We start from the raw sequence: 19314 nt of genomic DNA, 5'->3' as shown, positions 1-19314 counted from the left end.
TGTGGAACAGAATGAAGTGAATTTTTCACCTCCACTGGGCCTTACCTGGCATACATAAAATCACCAGCATCTGCATCCCCATTTATTGATCCAGAAACAAAGAAAGCTTTGTTGAGATCTATAGAAATTGCTCCTACTCTAACACTGGTAACTATTCTTGGCTTGACATATTAGAATATAAACTATATTTTACAGTATGCATGAATGGTCTCTTTCCCTCACTCCAAAACCAACCCAAATGAAGGTGGATTTTCCCCCCCAAATGGATAGCCAATTATCCCAATAATAATTGTTTTGTTTCTATACTCCTTTCAACTAGAAAAAAATTTGTTTAAAATTAAAAATTGGCCTCAAATAAATGCTAAAATACTGCTGATTTTATTATCACATTAACATGAAGAGACAGTAAACAAAATAATATCTTGTTAGGTATGTTTTGTGTAAAGAGAATCTTCTATAAATGTTAGTATCTGATCAAGAATAAAAATCCATTTTAAAATTATTTCTCCAGGCCCAGGTTTCCCCCACCCATTTGATTCTTATTTTAGGGAAATTAGGAAAATAAAGGCAAGAAAAAAAATGAAAAACCCGTAACATTAATTTGGACAACCAGATTTATCACCACTGTCAAAATTGCTTTCACTCTTTTATTAAAGAAATATTACAGATAAATATAAGAACTCCCATCAAACCTTTCCCACATCACAAAAGGCAACCAAGTCGTATATGGATCCATGACCAATACATAGTACTGTTCTTTGCAAGATCTTATTAAATTATACAAATGTTATACTGTGTTCCGTTGTGTATTTTAATTTTTTCTCTCAATATTATATAGTGTAATCTATCCATATAACTATAAGTAGGTTTTGTTTCTCTCTAAATTCTGTATTTTGTCACAGAAATGATCACACTTATTCATCTATTCCACAATTGATAAAAATTTGTTATATCCAATTTTGGGCAATACAAACCATGATTCAGGAACACAGTGATATCTCTTTGTGTACATTTGTGGGTGCCTGTGAGCCAACACACCAAAATCCAATGGACTATTCCATATTTATGTGTTTTTAAAGAAATCTTGTTACCCTAAAGTAATAGGTTCTACTTTCATCATAGTTTTAGAATTTTGCTTTTTATATTCTGGTCTTTAGTTGGATTTTATTTTTGTATATGATATAAAGTAGAAAACTAAAAGTTTTCTCCTGTGAACCTTCCATTTATTAAATAAGCCATTCATTCCCCAATGATTTCAATAGCACTGTCATACACAGAATTCCTGTATCTTCTTGGATTTTTGTATCGATGCTATCTTACTACTGCTTGATTTATTCACTCAGTAATACATTGTTTAAATGACAACAGCTTTAAATAAGTATATATCTAATAATAGAGTGTGTCTTCTCTATTTGCTTTGTCAAGTTTGTTTTAGCTATTTGTGTTTCTTTACTTTTCCACATAAAATTTTTGGATAAGTTTGTGAAGTTCCTTAAAATAAAACTGATGTAAACTTCAAGTGGAAGTATATTGAACTTAGCGATTTGGGAGAGAAATTATATTTTTACAATGTCAAGTCTTTTCAGACAAAATATCATTTTTCAGGTGTTCTTTTGTGCCTTTCAGCATGTTTTATAACTTGATGAAGACCTCAATTCATTGTTGTGTTTATTCTTAGATTTTTCTATCAACATGTTTTCTAATTAACTATTTTTTGTATAAGTCATTTTTATAGTTCTTCATTGATACTTGGTTTTCCCAATCTTGTTTTTCTTACTTAATACATTGGCTAGGAGCTCAAGTATTGTGTTGTTATGCTGATGGCAGATACCTTGTTTCAGATTTCAGTGAGAATTCTGATTAAATATTATCAGTAAGATGTCTGCTGAAAGTTTCTGATAATCAGCTTTTTCATTATATAATTTGTCACCTTGGAAGAATTCTCTAATGTTTCATAAATTTGTGGCTTTTTCAGAAGGCTATCCCACATTCATAGTTTTCTACTCTGGAAGTGATCATGTAACGTGCAATGAGGTGTTAATTCCTTCAGAAGGCTTTGCCATATTCACAGTATTCATAGGGTTTCTAATGAGTATGAATTCTCTGGTGTCTAACAAGGTGTGACTTTTGGCTGAAAGCCTTGCCACACTCAATACAGTGATAGGGCTTCTCACCTGTATGTTTTCTCATATGAAGGGTAAGAGATGAGATTTGAGAGAAGGCTTTTCCACATTTACTGCAGTCGAAGGGTTTCTCACCTGTATGTCCTCGTATATGTATAGTAAGGGATGAACTTTGGGAGAAGGCTTTTCCACATTTATTACATTCATAGGGTTTTTCACCTGTATGACCTCTCATGTGCACAATAAGGGAAGTTCTTTGAGAGAAGGCTTTCCCACATTCATTACATACATAGGGCTTCTCACCTGTGTGACTTCTCATATGTAAATTAAGCAGTGAGCACTGAGAGAAGGCTTTACCACATTTGTCACATTCATAAGGCTTTTCCCCTGTATGACTTCTCAAATGAAGGGTAAGGGATGCAATTTGAGAGAAGGCTTTACCACATTCATTACAATCGTAAGGTTTCTCTCCAGTATGAACTTTTTGATGTGTAATAAAGTTTTGCTTTTGGCTGAAGGCTTTACCACATTCATTGCATTCATAGGGTTTCTCTCCAGAATGAATTTTTTCATGAGCAATGAGATTGGATTTCTGGCTAAAGGCTTTCCCACATTCCTTACATATATAGGGTTTTTCCCCAGTATGAATTCTCTGGTGTCTAACAAGATTTGACATCTGTATAAAAGCTTTTCCACATTCATTACACTCATAAGGTTTCTCTCTAGTATGGATTTTCTGGTGTGTAATGAAGTTTTTCTTGTGGCTGAAGGCTTTTCTGCATTCCTTACATTCATAGGGTTTCTCACCAGTGTGACTTCTCATATGTACAGTAAGGGCTGAGCTTTGAGAGAAGGCTTTTCCACACTCATTACATTCATAGGGTTTTTCACCTGTATGAATTCTAACATGTATAATAAGCATGGAAAACTGAGAGAAGGCTTTACCACATTTATCACATTTATAAGGTTTTTCTCCTGTATGACTTCTCATATGAAGAGCAAGAGATGCAATTCGAGGGAAGGCTTTACCACATTCATTACATGCATAAGGTTTCTCCCCAGTATGAACTTTCTGATGTGCAATGAGACTTTGCTTCTGGCTGAATGCTTTTCCACACTCATTACATTCATAAGGTTTCTCTCCAGTGTGAATTTTTTCATGATCAATAAGATTTGATTTCTGGCTGAAGGACTTCTCACATTCCTTACATGCATAGGGCTTCTCTCCAGTATGAATTCTTTGATGTCTAATGAGATTTGACATTTTAATGAAAGCTTTACCACATTCATTACATTTGTAAGACTGCTCCCTACTGTGAATTTTATAATGTTTAATAAGTTTTTCCTTGTGACTGAAGGCTTTTTTACAGTTACTACATTCATAGGGCTTTTCTCCAGTATGAATTCTCAGATGTCTGATGAGGTCCAAAGTTTGATTGAAGCCTTTTCCACAATGATTACACTTAAAGGGGGTAATGACAAAATGGGATGAGCTGTTAGCATATGATTTCACAGGTTCATTATATTCACAATGTTCCTTTCTTATAAGGCATTTTGCATTATTATGACAGTCAAAATTATGTTCTAAACACTTTCCAAATAAGTCATACTCATAGAGATTGTGTCTGGAAGGGAAAAAATCAGAGTTCAGAGGAAATACATTTGCAAATTTCTTTTGACATTCATTGCCTTTTTCTTCAGTCAGTGTTTTCTGGAATTTAACTTCAACTTGTCTCAAAAGTCTGTCCTGGTTTTTCTGATGCTCATCAACTCCCCATATTTCTCCTAAAACAGATTGCAAATAAATATCACTTACAATTTTTTTTCCAATATCGTAATATGAAGAACATTTTGAAAAATATGCAATTATGGGACTGATTATTGGTTTAAGCCCCAGTCTTCCACTACTAAAAAATTTTCAAGTGCATATATCTCTTATCTCTGAAGTTTTGAGAAGGAAATTCAGGAAAGAAAATATGAGTGGAGGCATGTATTTATAAATACAAATAGCTTTGATTGCTTTAAAAAAGGATTTGATAGAAAACAAATTGGTAAATAAATAGGAGATGCAGAATGTACAAATAAAGTAAGAAGAAATAATCACAGAGAAAAAACAAAAACAGGAAGCTAAAACCTATAAGATCATTTTGCAGGACTCTATTAAAATACATTTTTATAATCTAAACACGTTTCTGGATTGTAAATTACCAAAACTGACTCTACAAGATTCAGAAAACTTATCTAAATCAGTTTTCATAAAATTAAAAGAAATATGAAAAGTAATACCCTAAAACAAAACAAAAAGGAAAAACCCAGAGATTCACATGAAAATTCTAACAGATTTAAAGAACAACTCCTGTGCTAAAATGTTGTGAAAGAAAAAAGAGAAAAATTCCCAATGTTTTTGCATATGAAAAAAATATATTAATACAAAAACCTGACAAAGATGACACACCAAAAAAGGAAACTATCCAATTTCATTTATGAAAACCAATGTAAAAATTCTATGTAAAACATCAAAATGACCCAAAAGGAAAAAAGTGACCCAGAAGTACATTAAATATAAGATATATCATATTTGAGTTGAGTCCATTTTTTCCAGGGATATGTTTCAATAATAGAAAGTATATTACTAAAAGTAAATACATTAATGAAAATGTCAAGTAATGACATTAAAAAAAATGGAAAAGTCAAGTAATCATTTCTGTAGATATTAAGATCATAAAACTCAGTATCTATTTTTCATTAAAAAATTCCTTTATATAAATAGGAACAAATAACATTTAATTTGAGAATAAACTACAGTACAGCCCAAACACCAGCACTTTACTTAATGGAAAACATTCAGAAGCATTCACATTAAAGTCAGAAATAAGAAAAGATTAGTTGTTGTCACCACTCATTGCAGTACTAAGTAGTACAATTAAATAAGAGAAATAAATCAGAGGTATGAAAATTAAGAAAAGAGTTTGCCCCTCTTAATTAAAAGGCGTGAGTGCAGTGGCTCATGCCTGTAATCCTAGCACTTTGGGAGGCTGAGGCAAACAGATCTCTTGAGCCCACGAGTTCAAAACCAGACTGAGCCACATGGCAAAACCTCATCTCTACAAAAGATACAAAAATTATCTTGGCGTACTGGTGCACGCCTGTAGTGCCAGCTACTAGGGAGGCTGAGATGGGAGGATCACCTGGGAGGTCAAGGTTGCAGTGAGCAGAGATCACCGCTGCTGTCTAGCCTGGGAGAAAGAATAAGGCTGTCTCTCAAAAAACAAAACAAAACAAAAAAAAGGAAAAGAAAATGAAAATTAACATTATTTGTCAGAAACAAAACTGTTTACCTGAAAAATCAAGTCATCTGAACAATTATGAAAAGTAAGAAATTCACTACATATCAATCAATATTCATTGAAAAACCTTCATATACAAACAACTACAGTCATCCCTCATTATCTACTGGAGACTGGTTCCAGGACCTCCCATGGATACCAAAATCCATGGATGCTCAATGCCTTGCATAAAATGATAAAGTATTTTCATATAACCTATACGTATCTTTTCATATACTTTAAATAATCTCCAGATTACTTATAATACTGAATACAATATAAATGCTATGTAAATCGTTATACTATAATTTTAAATTTGTTTTTTTTTAATTGTTGTATTGTTATTTTTTGTTGCTTTTTTCCCCTGAATATTTTCAATCTGTAGTTGCAGAAAGCATGGATAGAAAGGGCTGACTATATTCAGAAATTATAGAATTAAAAACTACATTTATAATGACAACAAAAAGTATGAAAAATGTACAAAAATTAAAAATGTCCAAAAACCATACGAAGAAAACTTTAAAATGAACACACAGACTTGAAGAAATGGAATGGTGTTATGGACTGAATTGAACTGAATTGAAGTCCTAACTCCTCGTGCCTCAGAATGAGGCCTCATTTAGATATAGGGTCACTGAAGATGAAATTAGTTTAAGATGAGGTCAAACTGGAATAAGAGAAGCCCCAATGCAATATGACTTGTGTTCTTACAAAAAGAATGCTACACAAAGAGACAAGAGACACAGAAGAAATGCCATGCAAAGATGGAGAGACAGAGTAGAATTTTGCTGCCACAAACCAACGAATGTCTGGGAATACCAGAAGCTGAAAGAGGCAAGGAAGAATCCTTCCCTACAGGTTTTAGAGGGAGTATGGCCCTACTGACACATTGATTTTAGATTTCTGGCCTCCAGAACTGTAAGAACATTTTTTTTAATTTTTTATTTTTTAGAGACAGATTCTCACTCTGTAGCCCAAGCTGGAGCGCAGTGGCGCAATCTTGGCTCACTGCAACCTTCAATTCTGGGGCTCAAGCGATTCTCCTGCCTCAGCCTCCCGAGTAGCTGGGACTAGGGGCGTGCGCCACCACACCCAGTTAATTTTTTTGTATTTTTAGTAGATACGGGTTTTCACCATGTTGCCCTGGGTGGTCTCGAACTCCTGAGCTCAGGTGATCCACCCACCTTGGCCTCTCAAAGTGGTGGCCCATGCCTGGCCAATTCCTGTTATTTCTGTTACCAAGTTTGTGGTATTTTGTTTCAGCAGCCCTAGGAAACTAAGACAAAAAGCATTAAAGGATTTTACACGAGAAAATTCAACAGCATCAAGATGACATTCACAAGTTAATATATCAGTTTAAAGGGGTTTCAATAAAAATGTTTGAAAATAGAATAGCTCAAAGGAAAATGATACTGGGGGTTGCCACCATAGACAGGAAAAATGTGTAAGAGAATAATTACTTTTCAAAATACATCCTTTTCTACTTTATAAGGTCTGTTCTGGCTGGGTGCGATGGCACATGCCTGTAATCCCAGCAGGTCGAGGCGGATGGATCACGAGGTCAGGAGTTCAAGACTAGCCTGGCCAACATAGTGAAACCCCATCTCTACTAAAAATACAAAAATTAGCCGGGCACGGTGGCGCGTGCCTTTAGTCCCAGCTACACGGGAAGCTGAGGCAGGAGAATCACTTGAACCGGGAGGCGGAGGTTGCAATAAACCAAGATCGTGCCACTATACTCCAACCTGGGTAACAGAGTGAGACTCCATCTCAAAAAAAATAATCATCATCAAAAAGTAAAAATAAAAAGTTCTGCTCTATGAGTATGTATTATATATCCAGTGTAAACAAAATTGTTCTGAACACTGCAATAATCAATAAAATGAGAAGAACCAATAGGAAGGTTAAAAACTGGATGACAGAATTGGAACATAAAACTGGAGAGGCCCACCTAGGTTACTTGTATAGGGGCAAATATAGTGAGCAGAGGGAAAAAAAAAAAAGAAGTTGAGGTTAAATATGGTATAATAAATACATGAGTTTAGCTTGGATTCTATCCAAAAGTGCACTAATATTACAGTATCATGTAAAAGGCATAAACCAACGAAGACAAAGGCCATAACAGACAACAATGGATGATAGATTTAAACATAATTTTAGCAGATAGAAGAAGATGAAAGGACTGTTACCTAACAGAAGAACTGAGAACATCGAAACCCATGTGCCTGCAGATGAAGATGTCAAAAAGCAAGTTCCTACTATATAACTAAAGAAAGGCTGAGAAATCATGTACCACGAAAGGTGGGAATGAACAGGGGCCCTAAAAAACAAGAGAACTGAATGGAAGTCTATAAGGCAAACAATTGCCTGCATTGTGCCATGAGATGCCTATCACTCCCTAGAGAAGATGGGAGACTACTCTCTGCTTCTGGAGAAATGGAACCAGACAGACTCGAGTCAGGGACACCAGGCAGAAGAATACAGGGAAAATAAACTGGCTCAAACAAGGAGAATAAGTGAAAGTTTACATACTTAATAAGGCTGAGATACTCAGTTCTGTATTGCTGCTTACTTCCAATAGGAAAATGGAAATTTTTCTCCTCTCTGCCGGCATCTGTTATTTTTTGCCTTTTTAATAATGGCCATTATGACTGGTATGAGGTGGTATCTCATTATGGTGATTTGCATTTCTCTAACAATCAGTGATGTTGAACTTTCTTTCATAAGCTTCTTGGCCATATTTATGTCTTGAAAAGTATCTGTTCATGTCCTTTCAATAGGGTTGTTTTTTTCTTGTAAATTTAAGTTCCTTATAGATGCTGGGTATTAGGCCTGTGTCAGATGCATAGTTTGCAAATATTTTCTCCCATTCTGTAGGCTGTCTGTTTACTGATAGTTTACATAAATAATCTTAACTAAACATATTACAACAAATATACAAAAAGATAATAAAATAAAATCTATAAATCAATAATTCGAAATAGAAACATAGGCATACTTCAGGGATACTGTGGGTTCAGTTCCACACCACTACAATAAAGCATGTTACACAACTGTTTTGGTTCCCCAGTGCATATAAAAGTTATGTTGGCCGGGTGCGGTGGCTCACGACTGTAATCCCGGCACTTTGGGAGGCCGAGGTAGGTGAATCATTTGAGGTCAGGGGTTTAAGACCAGCCTGGCCAATATGGTGAAACCCTGTCTCTACTAAAAATTTTAAAAAATTAGCTGGGCGTGGTGGCAGGTGCCTGTACACACCCAGCTACTGGGAGGCTGAGGCAGGAGAATCGTTTGAACCCAGGAGGTAGAGGTTGCAGTGAGCCGAGATCGTACCACAGCACTCCAGCCTGGGTGTCTAAGAGAGACTCCATCTCAAAAAAAAACCCAAAAAACAAGTTAATACTATATACTCTAGTCTACTATGTATACAATAGCATCATGTCTAAAAAATGTACTACACCTTAATTTAAAAATATTGCTAAAAAAATGCTAACAATCGTCTGAACCTTCCGTGAGTAATCTTTTTGCTGATAGGGGGTCTTCCTCAATGTTGATGGCTGCTGACTAATCAAGGAGGGATTGCAGAAAGTTGGGGTGGCTGTAGCAATTTCTTTTTTCTTTTATTTTCTTGTTTTTTTTTTTTTTTTTTTTTTTTTGAGATGGAATCTCTGTTGCCCAGGCTGGAGTGCAGTGGCTCAATCTCTGCTCACTGCAACTTCTGCCTCCTGGGTTCAAGCGATTCTCCTGCCTCAGCTTCCTGAGTAGCTGGGATTACAGGTGTGCACCACCATGCCAGGCTAATTTTTTTAATTATTATTATTTTTAGTAGTGATGGAGTTTCACTATGTTGGCCAGGCTACTCTAAAACTCCTGACCTCGTGATCCACCCGCCTCAGCCTCCCAAAGTGCTAGGATTACAGACATGGGCCACTGCGCCCGGCCGCAATTGCTTAAGATAACAATGAAGAGTCACATTGATTGACTTTTCTTTCACAAAAAGTTTATCTGTAGCATGTGATGATGTTTGATAGTACTTTACCCGCAGCAGAACTTCTTTCAAAAGTGTAGTCACTCCTCTCAAATCCTACCACTGCCTTATCAATTATATTTATGGAATATTCTAAATCATTGATTTCCACAATGGGCACAGCATCTTCACCAGGAGTAGATCCTGAAGAAATGACTTTCTTTGTTCACCCATAAGAAGTAATCCTTATCCCTGCTATCACGCGACTACAGCAATTCAGTTACATCTTCCGGCTCTACTTCTATTTCTACTTCTCTTGCTAGTGGCACATCTACAATAACTTCCTCCACTGAAGCCTTGAACCCTTCAAAGTCATCCATGAGGGTCAAATCAGCCTCTTTCAAACTCCTGTTGATATTCTGATCTCCTCTCATGAGTCATGAATATTCATAATAGCACCTAGAATCATGAATCCTTTCCAGCCAATTTTTACACTTTTTAATTTACTTTACCCAGATCCATCAGAGGAATCATTACCTATGGAAGCTACTACGTTACAGAATGTATTTCTTTCTTTTTTTTTTTTTTTAAATTATTATTATACTTTAAGTTCTAGGGTACATGTGCATAACATGCAGGTTTGTTACATATGTATACTTGTGCCATGTTGGTGTGCTGCACCCATCAACTCGTCATTTACATCAGGTATAACTCCCAATGCAATCCCTCCCCCCTCCCCCCTCCCCCCTCCCCATGATAGGCCCCGGTGTGTGATGTTCCCCTTCCCGAGTCCAAGTGATCTCATTGTTCGGTTCCCACCTATGAGTGAGAACATGCGGTGTTTGGTTTTCTGTTCTTGCGATAGTTTGCTGAGAATGATGGTTTCCAGCTGCATCCATGTCCCTACAAAGGACACAAACTCATCCTTTTTTAAGGCTGCATAGTATTCCATGGTGTATATGTGCCACATTTTCTTAATCCAGTCTGTCACTGATGGACATTTGGGTTGATTCCAAGTCTTTGCTATTGTGAATAGTGCCGCAATAAACATACGTGTGCATGTGTCTTTATAGCAGCATGATTTATAATCCTTTGGGTATATATCCAGTAATGGGATGGCTGGGTCATATGGTACTTCTAGTTCCAGATCCTTGAGGAATCGCCATACTGTTTTCCATAATGGTTGAACTAGTTTACAATCCCACTAACAGTGTAAAAGTGTTCCTATTTCTCCACATCCTCTCCAGCACCTGTTGTTTCCTGACTTTTTAATGACTGCCATTCTAACTGGTGTGAGATGGTATCTCATTGTGGTTTTGATTTGCATTTCTCTGATGGCCAGTGATGATGAGCATTTTTTCATGTGTCTGTTGGCTGTATGCATGTCTTCTTTTGAGAAATGTCTGTTCATATCCTTTGCCCACTTTTTGATGGGGTTGTTTTTTTCTTGTAAATTTGTTTGAGTTCTTTGTAGGTTCTGGATACTAGCCCTTTGTCAGATGAGTAGATTGCAAAAATTTTCTCCCATTCTGTAGGTTGCCTGTTCACTCTGATGGTAGATTCTTTTGCTGTGCGGAAGCTCTTTAGTTTAATTAGATCCCATTTGTCAATTTTGGCTTTTGCTGCCATTGCTTTTGGTGTTTTAGACATGAAGTCCTTGCCCATGCCTATGTCCTGAATGGTATTACCTAGGTTTTCTTCTAGGGTTTTTATGGTATTAGGTCTAACATTTAAGTCTCTAATCCATCTTGAATTAATTTTCGTATAAGGAGTAAGGAAAGGATCCAGTTTCAGCTTTCTACTTATGGCTAGCCAATTTTCCCAGCACCATTTATTAAATAGGAAATCCTTTCCCCATTTCTTGTTTTTCTCAGGTTTGTCAAAGATCAGATGGCTGTAGATGTGTGGTATTATTTCTGAGGACTCTGTTCTGTTCCATTGGTCTATATCTCTGTTTTGGTACCAGTACCATGCTGTTTTGGTTACTGTAGCCTTGTAGTATAGTTTGAAGTCAGGTAGCATGATGCCTCCAGCTTTGTTCTTTTGACTTAGGATTGTCTTGGCAATGTGGGTTCTTTTTTGGTTCCATATGAACTTTTAAGCAGTTTTTTCCAATTCTGTGAAGAAACTCATTGGTAGCTTGATGGGGATGGCATTGAATCTATAAATTACCTTGGGCAGTATGGCCATTTTCACAATATTGATTCTTCCTATCCATGAGCATGGTATGTTCTTCCATTTGTTTGTGTCCTCTTTTATTTCACTGAGCAGTGGTTTGTAGTTCTCCTTGAAGAGGTCCTTTACATCCCTTGTAAGTTGGATTCCTAGGTATTTTATTCTCTTTGAAGCAATTGTGAATGGAAGTTCATTCATGATGTGGCTGTCTGTTTGTCTGTGACTAGTGTATAAGAGTGCTTGTGATTTTTGCACATTTACTTTGTATCCTGAGACTTTGCTGAAGTTTCTTATCAGCTTAAGGAGATTTGGGGCTGAGACAATGGGGTTTTCTAAATATACAATCATGTCATCTGCAAACAGGGACAATTTGACTTCTTCTTTTCCTAACTGAATACCCTTTATTTCTTTCTCTTGCCTGATTGCCCTAGCCAGAACTTCCAACACTATGTTGAATAGGAGTGGTGAGAGAGGGCATCCCTGTCTTGTGCCAGTTTTCAAAGGGAATTTTTCCAGTTTTTGCCCATTCAGTATGATATTGGCTGTGGGTTTATCATAAATAGCTCTTATGATTTTGAGATATGTTCCATCAATACCGAATTTATTGAGCGTTTTTAGCATGAAGGGCTGTTGAATTTTGTCAAAGGCCTTTTCTGCATCTATTGAGATAATCATGTGGTTTTTGTCTTTGGTTCTGTTTATATGCTGGATTACGTTTATTGATTTGCATATGTTGAACCAGCCTTGCATCCCAGGGATGAAGCCTACTTGATCATGGTGGATAAGCTTTTTGATGTGCTGCTGGATCCGGTTTGCCAGTATTTTATTGAGGATTTTTGCATCGATGTTCATCAGGGATATTGGTCTAAAATTCTCTTTTTTTGTTGTGTCTCTGCCAGGCTTTGGTATCAGGATGATGTTGGCCTCATAAAATGAGTTAGGGAGGATTCCCTCTTTTTCTATTGATTGGAATAGTTTCAGAAGGAATGGTACCAGCTCTTCCTTGTACCTCTGGTAGAATTCAGCTGTGAATCCGTCTGGTCCTGGACTTTTTTTGGTTGGTAGGCTATTAATTATTGCCTCAATTTCAGAGCCTGCTATTGGTCTATTCAGGGATTCAGCTTCTTCCTGGTTTAATCTTGGGAGAGTGTAAGTGTCTAGGAAATTATCCATTTCTTCTAGATTTTCTAGTTTATTTGTGCAGAGGTGTTTATAGTATTCTCTGATGGTAGTTTGTATTTCTGTGGGGTCGGTGGTGATATCCCCTTTATCATTTTTTATTGCATCTATTTGATTCTTCTCTCTTTTCTTCTTTATTAGTCTTGCTAGCGGTCTATCAATTTTGTTGATCTTTTCAAAAAACCAACTCCTGGATTCATTGATTTTTTGGAGGGATTTTTGTGTCTCTATCTCCTTCAGTTCTGCTCTGATCTTAGTTATTTCTTGCCTTCTGCTAGCTTTTGAATGTGTTTGCTCTTGCTTCTCTAGTTCTTTTAATTGTGATGTTAGAGTGTCAATTTTAGATCTTTCCAGCTTTCTCTTGTGGGCATTTAGTGCTATAAATTTCCCTCTACACACTGCTTGAAATGTGTCCCAGAGATTCTGGTATGTTGTATCTTTGTTCTCATTGGTTTTAAAGAACATCTTTATTTCTGCCTTCATTTCGTTATGTACCCAGTAGTCATTCAGGAGCAGGTTATTCAGTTTCCATGTAGTTGAGCAGTTTTGATTGAGTTTCTTAGTCCAGAGTTCTAGTTTGATTGCACTGTGGTCTGAGAGACAGTTTGTTATAATTTCTGTTCTTGTACATTTGCTGAGGAGTGCTTTACTTCCAATTATGTGGTCAATTTTGGAATAAGTGTGATGTGGTGCTAAGAAGAATGTATATTCTGTTGATTTGGGGTGGAGAGTTCTGTAGATGTCTATTAGGTCTGCTTGCTGCAGAGATGAGTTCAATTCCTGGATATCCTTGTTAACTTTCTGTCTCGTTGATCTGTCTAATGTTGACAGTGGGGTGTTGAAGTCTCCTATTATTATTGTATGGGAGTCTAAGTCTTTTTGTAAGTCTCTAAGGACTTGCTTTATGAATCTGGGTGCTCCTGTATTGGGTGCATATATATTTAGGATCGTTAGCTCTTCCTGTTGAATTGATCCCTTTATCATTATATAATGGCCTTCTTTGTCTCTTTTGATCTTTGATGGTTTAAAGTCTGTTTTATCTGAGACTAGTATTGCAACCCCTGCTTTTTTTTTGTTCTCCATTTGCTTGGTAGATCTTCCTCCATCCCTTTATTTTGAGCCTATGTGTGTGTCTGCATGTGAGATGGGTCTCCTGAATACAGCAAATTGATGGGTCTTGACTCTTTATCCAGTTTGCCAGTCTGTCTCTTTTAATTGGACCATTTAGTCCATTTACATTTAAGGTTAATATTGTTCTGTGTGAACTTGATCCTGCCATTATGATATTAACTGATTATTTTACTTGTTAGTTGATGCAGTTTCTTCCTAGCCTCGATGGTCTTTACATTTTGGCATGTTTTTGCAATGGCTGGTACCAGTTGTTCCTTTCCATGTTTAGTGCTTCCTTCAGGGTCTCTTGTAAGGCAGGCCTGGTGGTGACAAAATCTCTAAGCATTTGCTTATCTGTAAAGGATTTTATTTCTCCTTCACTTATGAAAATTAGTTTGGCTGGATATGAAATTCTGGGTTTAAAATTCTTTTCTTTAAGAATGTTGAATATTGGCCCCCACTGTCTTCTGGCTTGTAGAGTTTCTGCCGAGAGATCTGCTGTTAGTCTGATGGGCTTCCCTTTGTGGGTAACCCGACCTTTCTCTCTGGCTGCCCTTAAGATTTTTTCCTTCATTTCAACTTTGGTGAATCTGGCAATTATGTGTCTTGGAGTTGCTCTTCTTGAGGAGTATCTTTGTGGCATTCTCTGTATTTCCTGAATTTGAATGTTGGCCTGCCCTACTAGGTTGGGGAAGTTCTCCTGGATGATATCCTGAAGAGTGTTTTCCAACTTGGTTCCATTTTCCCCCTCACTTTCAGGCACCCCAATCAGATGTAGATTTGGTCTTTTTACATAATCCCATACTTCTTGCAGTCTTTGTTCATTTCTTTTTCTTCTTTTTTCTTTAGATTTCTCTTCTCGGTTCATTTCATTCATTTGATCCTCAATCGCTAATACTCTTTCTTCCAGTTGATCGAATCGGTTACTGAAGCTTGTGCATTTGTCACGTATTTCTCGTGTCATGGTTTTCATCTCTGTCAGTTTGTTTATGGCCTTCTCTGCATTAATTATTCTAGTTATCAATTCTTCCACTCTTTTTTCAAGATTTTTAGTTTCTTTGTGCTGGGTACGTAATTCCTCCTTTAGCTCTGAGAAGTTTGATGGACTGAAGCCGTCTTCTCTCATCTCATCAAAGTCATTCTCAGTCCAGCTTTGATCTGTTGCTGGTGATGAGCTGCGTTCCTTTGCAGGGGGAGATGCGCTCTTATTTTTTGAAGTTCCAGCTTTTCTGCCCTGCTTTTTCCCCATCTTTGTGGTTTTATCTGCCTCTGGTCTTTGATGATGGTGACGTACTGATGAGGTTTTGGTGTGGGTGTCCTTCCTGTTTGTTAATTTTCCTTCTAACAGTCGGGACCCTCAGCTGTAGGTCTGTTGGAGATTGCTTGAGGTCCACTCCAGACCCTGTTTGCCTGGGTATCAGCAGCAGAGGCTGCAGAAGATAGAATACTGCTGAACAGCGAGTGTACCTGTCTGATTCTTGCTTTGGAAGCTTCCTCTCAGGGGTGTACTCCACCGTGTGAGGTGTGGGGTGTCGGTCTGCCCCTAGTTGGGGATGTCTCCCAGTTAGGCTACTCAGGGGTCAGGGACCCACTTGAGCAGGTAGTCTGTCCGTTCTCAGATCTCAGCCTCCAGTTTGGGAGATCCACTGCTCTCTTCAAAGCTGTCAGACAGAGTCGTTTGCGTCTGCAGAGGTTTCTGCTGCTTTTTGTTGTTGTTGTTGTTGTTTAGCTGTGCCCTGTCCCCAGAGGTGGAGTCTACAGAGACAGACAGGCCTTCTTGAGCTGCTGTGAGCTCCACCCAGTTCAAGCTTCCCAGCGGCTTTGTTTACCTACTTAAGTCTCAGCAATGGCGGATGCCCCTCCCCCAGCCTCGCTGCTGCCTTGCGGTTAGATCGCAGACTGCTGTGCTAGCAATGAGGGAGGCTCTGGGTGTGGGACCCTCCCGGCCAGGTGTGGGATATAATCTCCTGGTGTGCCCGTTTGCTAAGACCCTTGGTAAAGCGCAGTATTGGGGTGGGAGTTACCCGATTTTCCAGGTGCTGTGTGTCTCAGTTCCCCTGGCTAGGAAAAGGGATTCCCTTACCCCTTGCGCTTCCCAGGTGAGGTGATGCCTCACTCTGCTTCATCTCTCGCTGGTCGGGGCTGCAGCAGCTGACCAGCACCAATTGTCTGGCACTCCCTAGTGAGATGAACCCAGTACCTCAGTTGAAAATGCAGAAATCACCTGTCTTCTGTGTCTCTTGTGCTGGGAGCTGGAGACTGGAGCTATTCCTATTTGGCCATGTTGCTCCGCCCCCCAGAATGTATTTCTTAAATAGTAAGACTTGAAAGTCAAAATTACGCTTGATCCATGAGCTGCAGTATGGATGCTGTATTAGCAGGCATGAGAACCAACACTGATCTCCTTGTATATCTCCATTAGGGCTCTTGGGTGACCAAGTGCGCTGTCAATGAGCAATATTTTCAAAGGAACTTTTTTTTTTCCCCTGAGCAGTAGGTATCAACAGTGGGCTTAAAATATTTAGCAAATCAATGCTGTAAACAGATGTGCTACCATGCAGGCATTGTTATTCCATTTATAGAGCACAAGCAGGGTGTATGTAGTATAATTCTTAAGGGCCCTAGGATTTTCAGAATGGGGAATGAATATTGGCTCCAACTTAAAGTCACCACCTGCATTAGCCCCTAATAGGAGGGTCAGTCTGTCCTTTGAACCTTTGAAGTGAGCCACTGACTTCACCTCTCTAGCTGTGGAAGTCCTAGATGGCATATTCCTCCAATAGAAGGCTGTTGCATCTACATGGAAACTCTATTGTTTAGTTAGCCACCTTCATCAATAATCTTAGCTAGATCTTCTGAATAATTTACTGCAGCTTCCATTGGCTCTTACTGCTTTACCTTGTATTTTTATGTTGTGGAAATGGCCTCTTTCCTTAATCCTTATGAACCAACCTTTGCTAGCTTCAAACTTTTCTTCTGCAGCTTCCTCACCTGTAAGGCTTCATAGAATTGAAGATAATTAGGGGCTTGTCCTGGATTATGCTTTGGCTTAATGGAATGCTGTGGCTGGTTTAATCTTCTACCCAGACAACTAAAACTTCCTCCATATCAGCAATAAGGCTATTTTGCTTTGTTATCATTTGTGTGTATACTGTAATGGCACTGTTTTTTTTTCTTTTTTAGAGACAAGGTCTTGCTCTGTCACCCAGGCTGGAATACAGTGGTGTGATCTCAGCTCACTGCAACCTCCATCTCCTAGACTCAAGCGATCCTCTCATCTCAGCCTCCCAAGTAGCTGGGACTACAGGCATGCACCACTACATCCAGCTAATTTTTGTATTTTTAGTAGAGACAGGGTTTCACTGTGTTAGCCAGGATGGTCCATCTCCTAACCTTGTGATCCGCCCTCCTTGGCCTCCCAAAGTGCTGGGATTACAGTCGTGAGCCACCACGCCTGGCCGGCAATGATATTTTAAAATGCTAACAGACTACATTGAAGTTACTGGTAGAAATATAAATTATTACAGTCTCTTTGGAGGGCAAAAATGACTTTATAAAATTCAAAATATGTGTATATGGACATATATATGTATGTGTATGTATGTATATGTGTGTGTATACATATGCACACATACATTATATACACTTGCGTATACACATGACAAATATATCAGACAATGGGAGCTACCAATAAATCTGCACTGACTTAAAACTTTTATTGAAATAAAAGTGTGGTAGTGATTATTGAAGTATGAGAGCAAAACCTAAAAATACAGTGAGAAGTATGACTGTATATTTCAGACATTTAGAACAGAAAAAAGAAGAGAAAGTAAGGGCCTATAAATGTCAGTAGGTTTAATTTAATGACTGCAAATTAGTGAATGTATGCAAAAAGAAAGGATCCTGTATATGAGGGTGGACGGTACTCTTGAAGATGTTAATAACAGAATGATTATCAAAGTAAGGCTGGAAACTTATTAGGAAAGGTTGGTATCTAGCACACAGGTAAGAAAGCCAACCAGATCTCTAAGTTCTGAGGAAAGAAATTAAGAATGGTATCTAGAAATGACATCTTAGGTTTATAAAAGAGTTTGCATCAATGGTCACTTTTGTATTACAAAAGTATACATCAGACCAGGCGCAGTGGTTCACGCCTGTAATCTCTGCACTTTGGGAAGTCGAGGCGGGTGGATCACTTGAGGTCAAGAGTTCAAGACCAGCCTGGCCAACATAGTGAAACCCCGTCCCTACCAAAAATACCAAAAAATTAGTCGGGTGTGGTGGTGCATGCCTATAGTTCCAGCTACTCGGGAGGCTGAGGCACGAGAATCGTTTGAACCCAGGGGCCAGAGGTTGCAGTGAGCCAAGATCCCTCCACTGCACTCCAGCCTTGGTGACAGAGTGAGACTCTGTCTCAAAGGGAAAAAAAAAAAAAAAAAAAGCGGGGCCCGGTAGCTCACGCCTGTAATCCCAGCACTTTGGGAGGCTAAGTTGGGCAGATCACGAGATCAGGAGATGAAAACCATCCTGGCTAACATGGTGAAACCCTGTCTCTACTAAAAATACAAAAAATTAGTAGGGCATGGTGGCAGGCGCCTGTAGTCCCAGCTACTCAGGAGGTTGAGGCAGGAGAATCCCTTGAGCCCGGGAGGCGGGGGTTGCAGTGAGCCGAGATCACGTGGCTGTACTCCAGCCTGGTGACAGAGTGCGACTCTGTCACACACACACACACACACACAAAAGGTCTACAGCTTTCTGAAAAAAAAAATATATATATTTTTTGAGATGGGGTCTCATTCCGTTGCCCAGGCTAGAATGCAGTGCTGTGATCATGGCTTACTGCAGCCTCAACCTCCTAGGCTCAAGTGATCCTCCCACCTCAGCCTCCCAAGCAGCTGGGATCACAAGCGTGTGCCACCACACCTGGCTTTTTTTTTTTTTTTTTTTTTTTTTACATAGTCTCACTCTGTCTCCCAGACTGGAGTGCAGTGGTGTGATCTTGGCTCACTGCAACCTCCGCCTCCCGGGTTCAAGCAATCCTTCTGCCTCAGCCTCCCGAGTAGCTGGGACTACAGGCTCCCGCCACCACACCTAGTTAAGTTTTTGTATTTTTAGTAGAGACGGGGTTTCACTGTGTTAGCCGGGATGGTCTTGATCTCCTGACCTCATGATCCGCCCACCTCGGCCTCCCAAAGTGCAGAGATTACAGGTGCGAGCCACTGCACCATGCCTAATTTTTCTTTTTCTTTTTTTTTTTTTTATAGATGAGATCTCACTATGTTGCCCAGGCTGGTCCCAAACTCGTGGACTCAAGCAATCCTTCCACCTTGGCTTCCCAAAGTGCTGGGACTATAGGTATGAACTACCGTGCCAAGCTCTGAAAATATCTTTGAAGAATATTTTAGAGGGATCAACCATTCACTGATTAATCATT

The 19314-nt window shown here is 38.7% G+C and overlaps 1 protein-coding gene across 15 annotated transcripts in view; it reads right to left on the bottom strand.

Annotated features, from left to right (window-relative positions):
• Positions 1-633: 633 nt before the first annotated feature.
• ZNF569 (zinc finger protein 569) overlaps positions 634-19314 on the bottom strand; it is a 98015-nt gene continuing 79334 nt past the window's right edge. For all 15 annotated transcript variants that reach the window (XM_073016544.1, XM_073016541.1, XM_073016543.1 and 12 more), the window contains one exon: positions 634-3908. In XM_073016544.1, coding sequence (XP_072872645.1) covers positions 2086-3908 — 1823 coding nt within the window. In that variant the 3' untranslated portion in view covers positions 634-2085. The remainder of the gene's footprint in view (positions 3909-19314) is intronic.

Source organism: Chlorocebus sabaeus, chromosome 6, assembly GCF_047675955.1.
Source record: "Chlorocebus sabaeus isolate Y175 chromosome 6, mChlSab1.0.hap1, whole genome shotgun sequence".
Classification (NCBI taxonomy): Eukaryota; Metazoa; Chordata; class Mammalia; order Primates; family Cercopithecidae; genus Chlorocebus; species Chlorocebus sabaeus.
The sequence above is the reverse complement of the archived record's forward strand: the minus strand, read 5'-3'. Positions and strand labels throughout refer to the sequence as shown.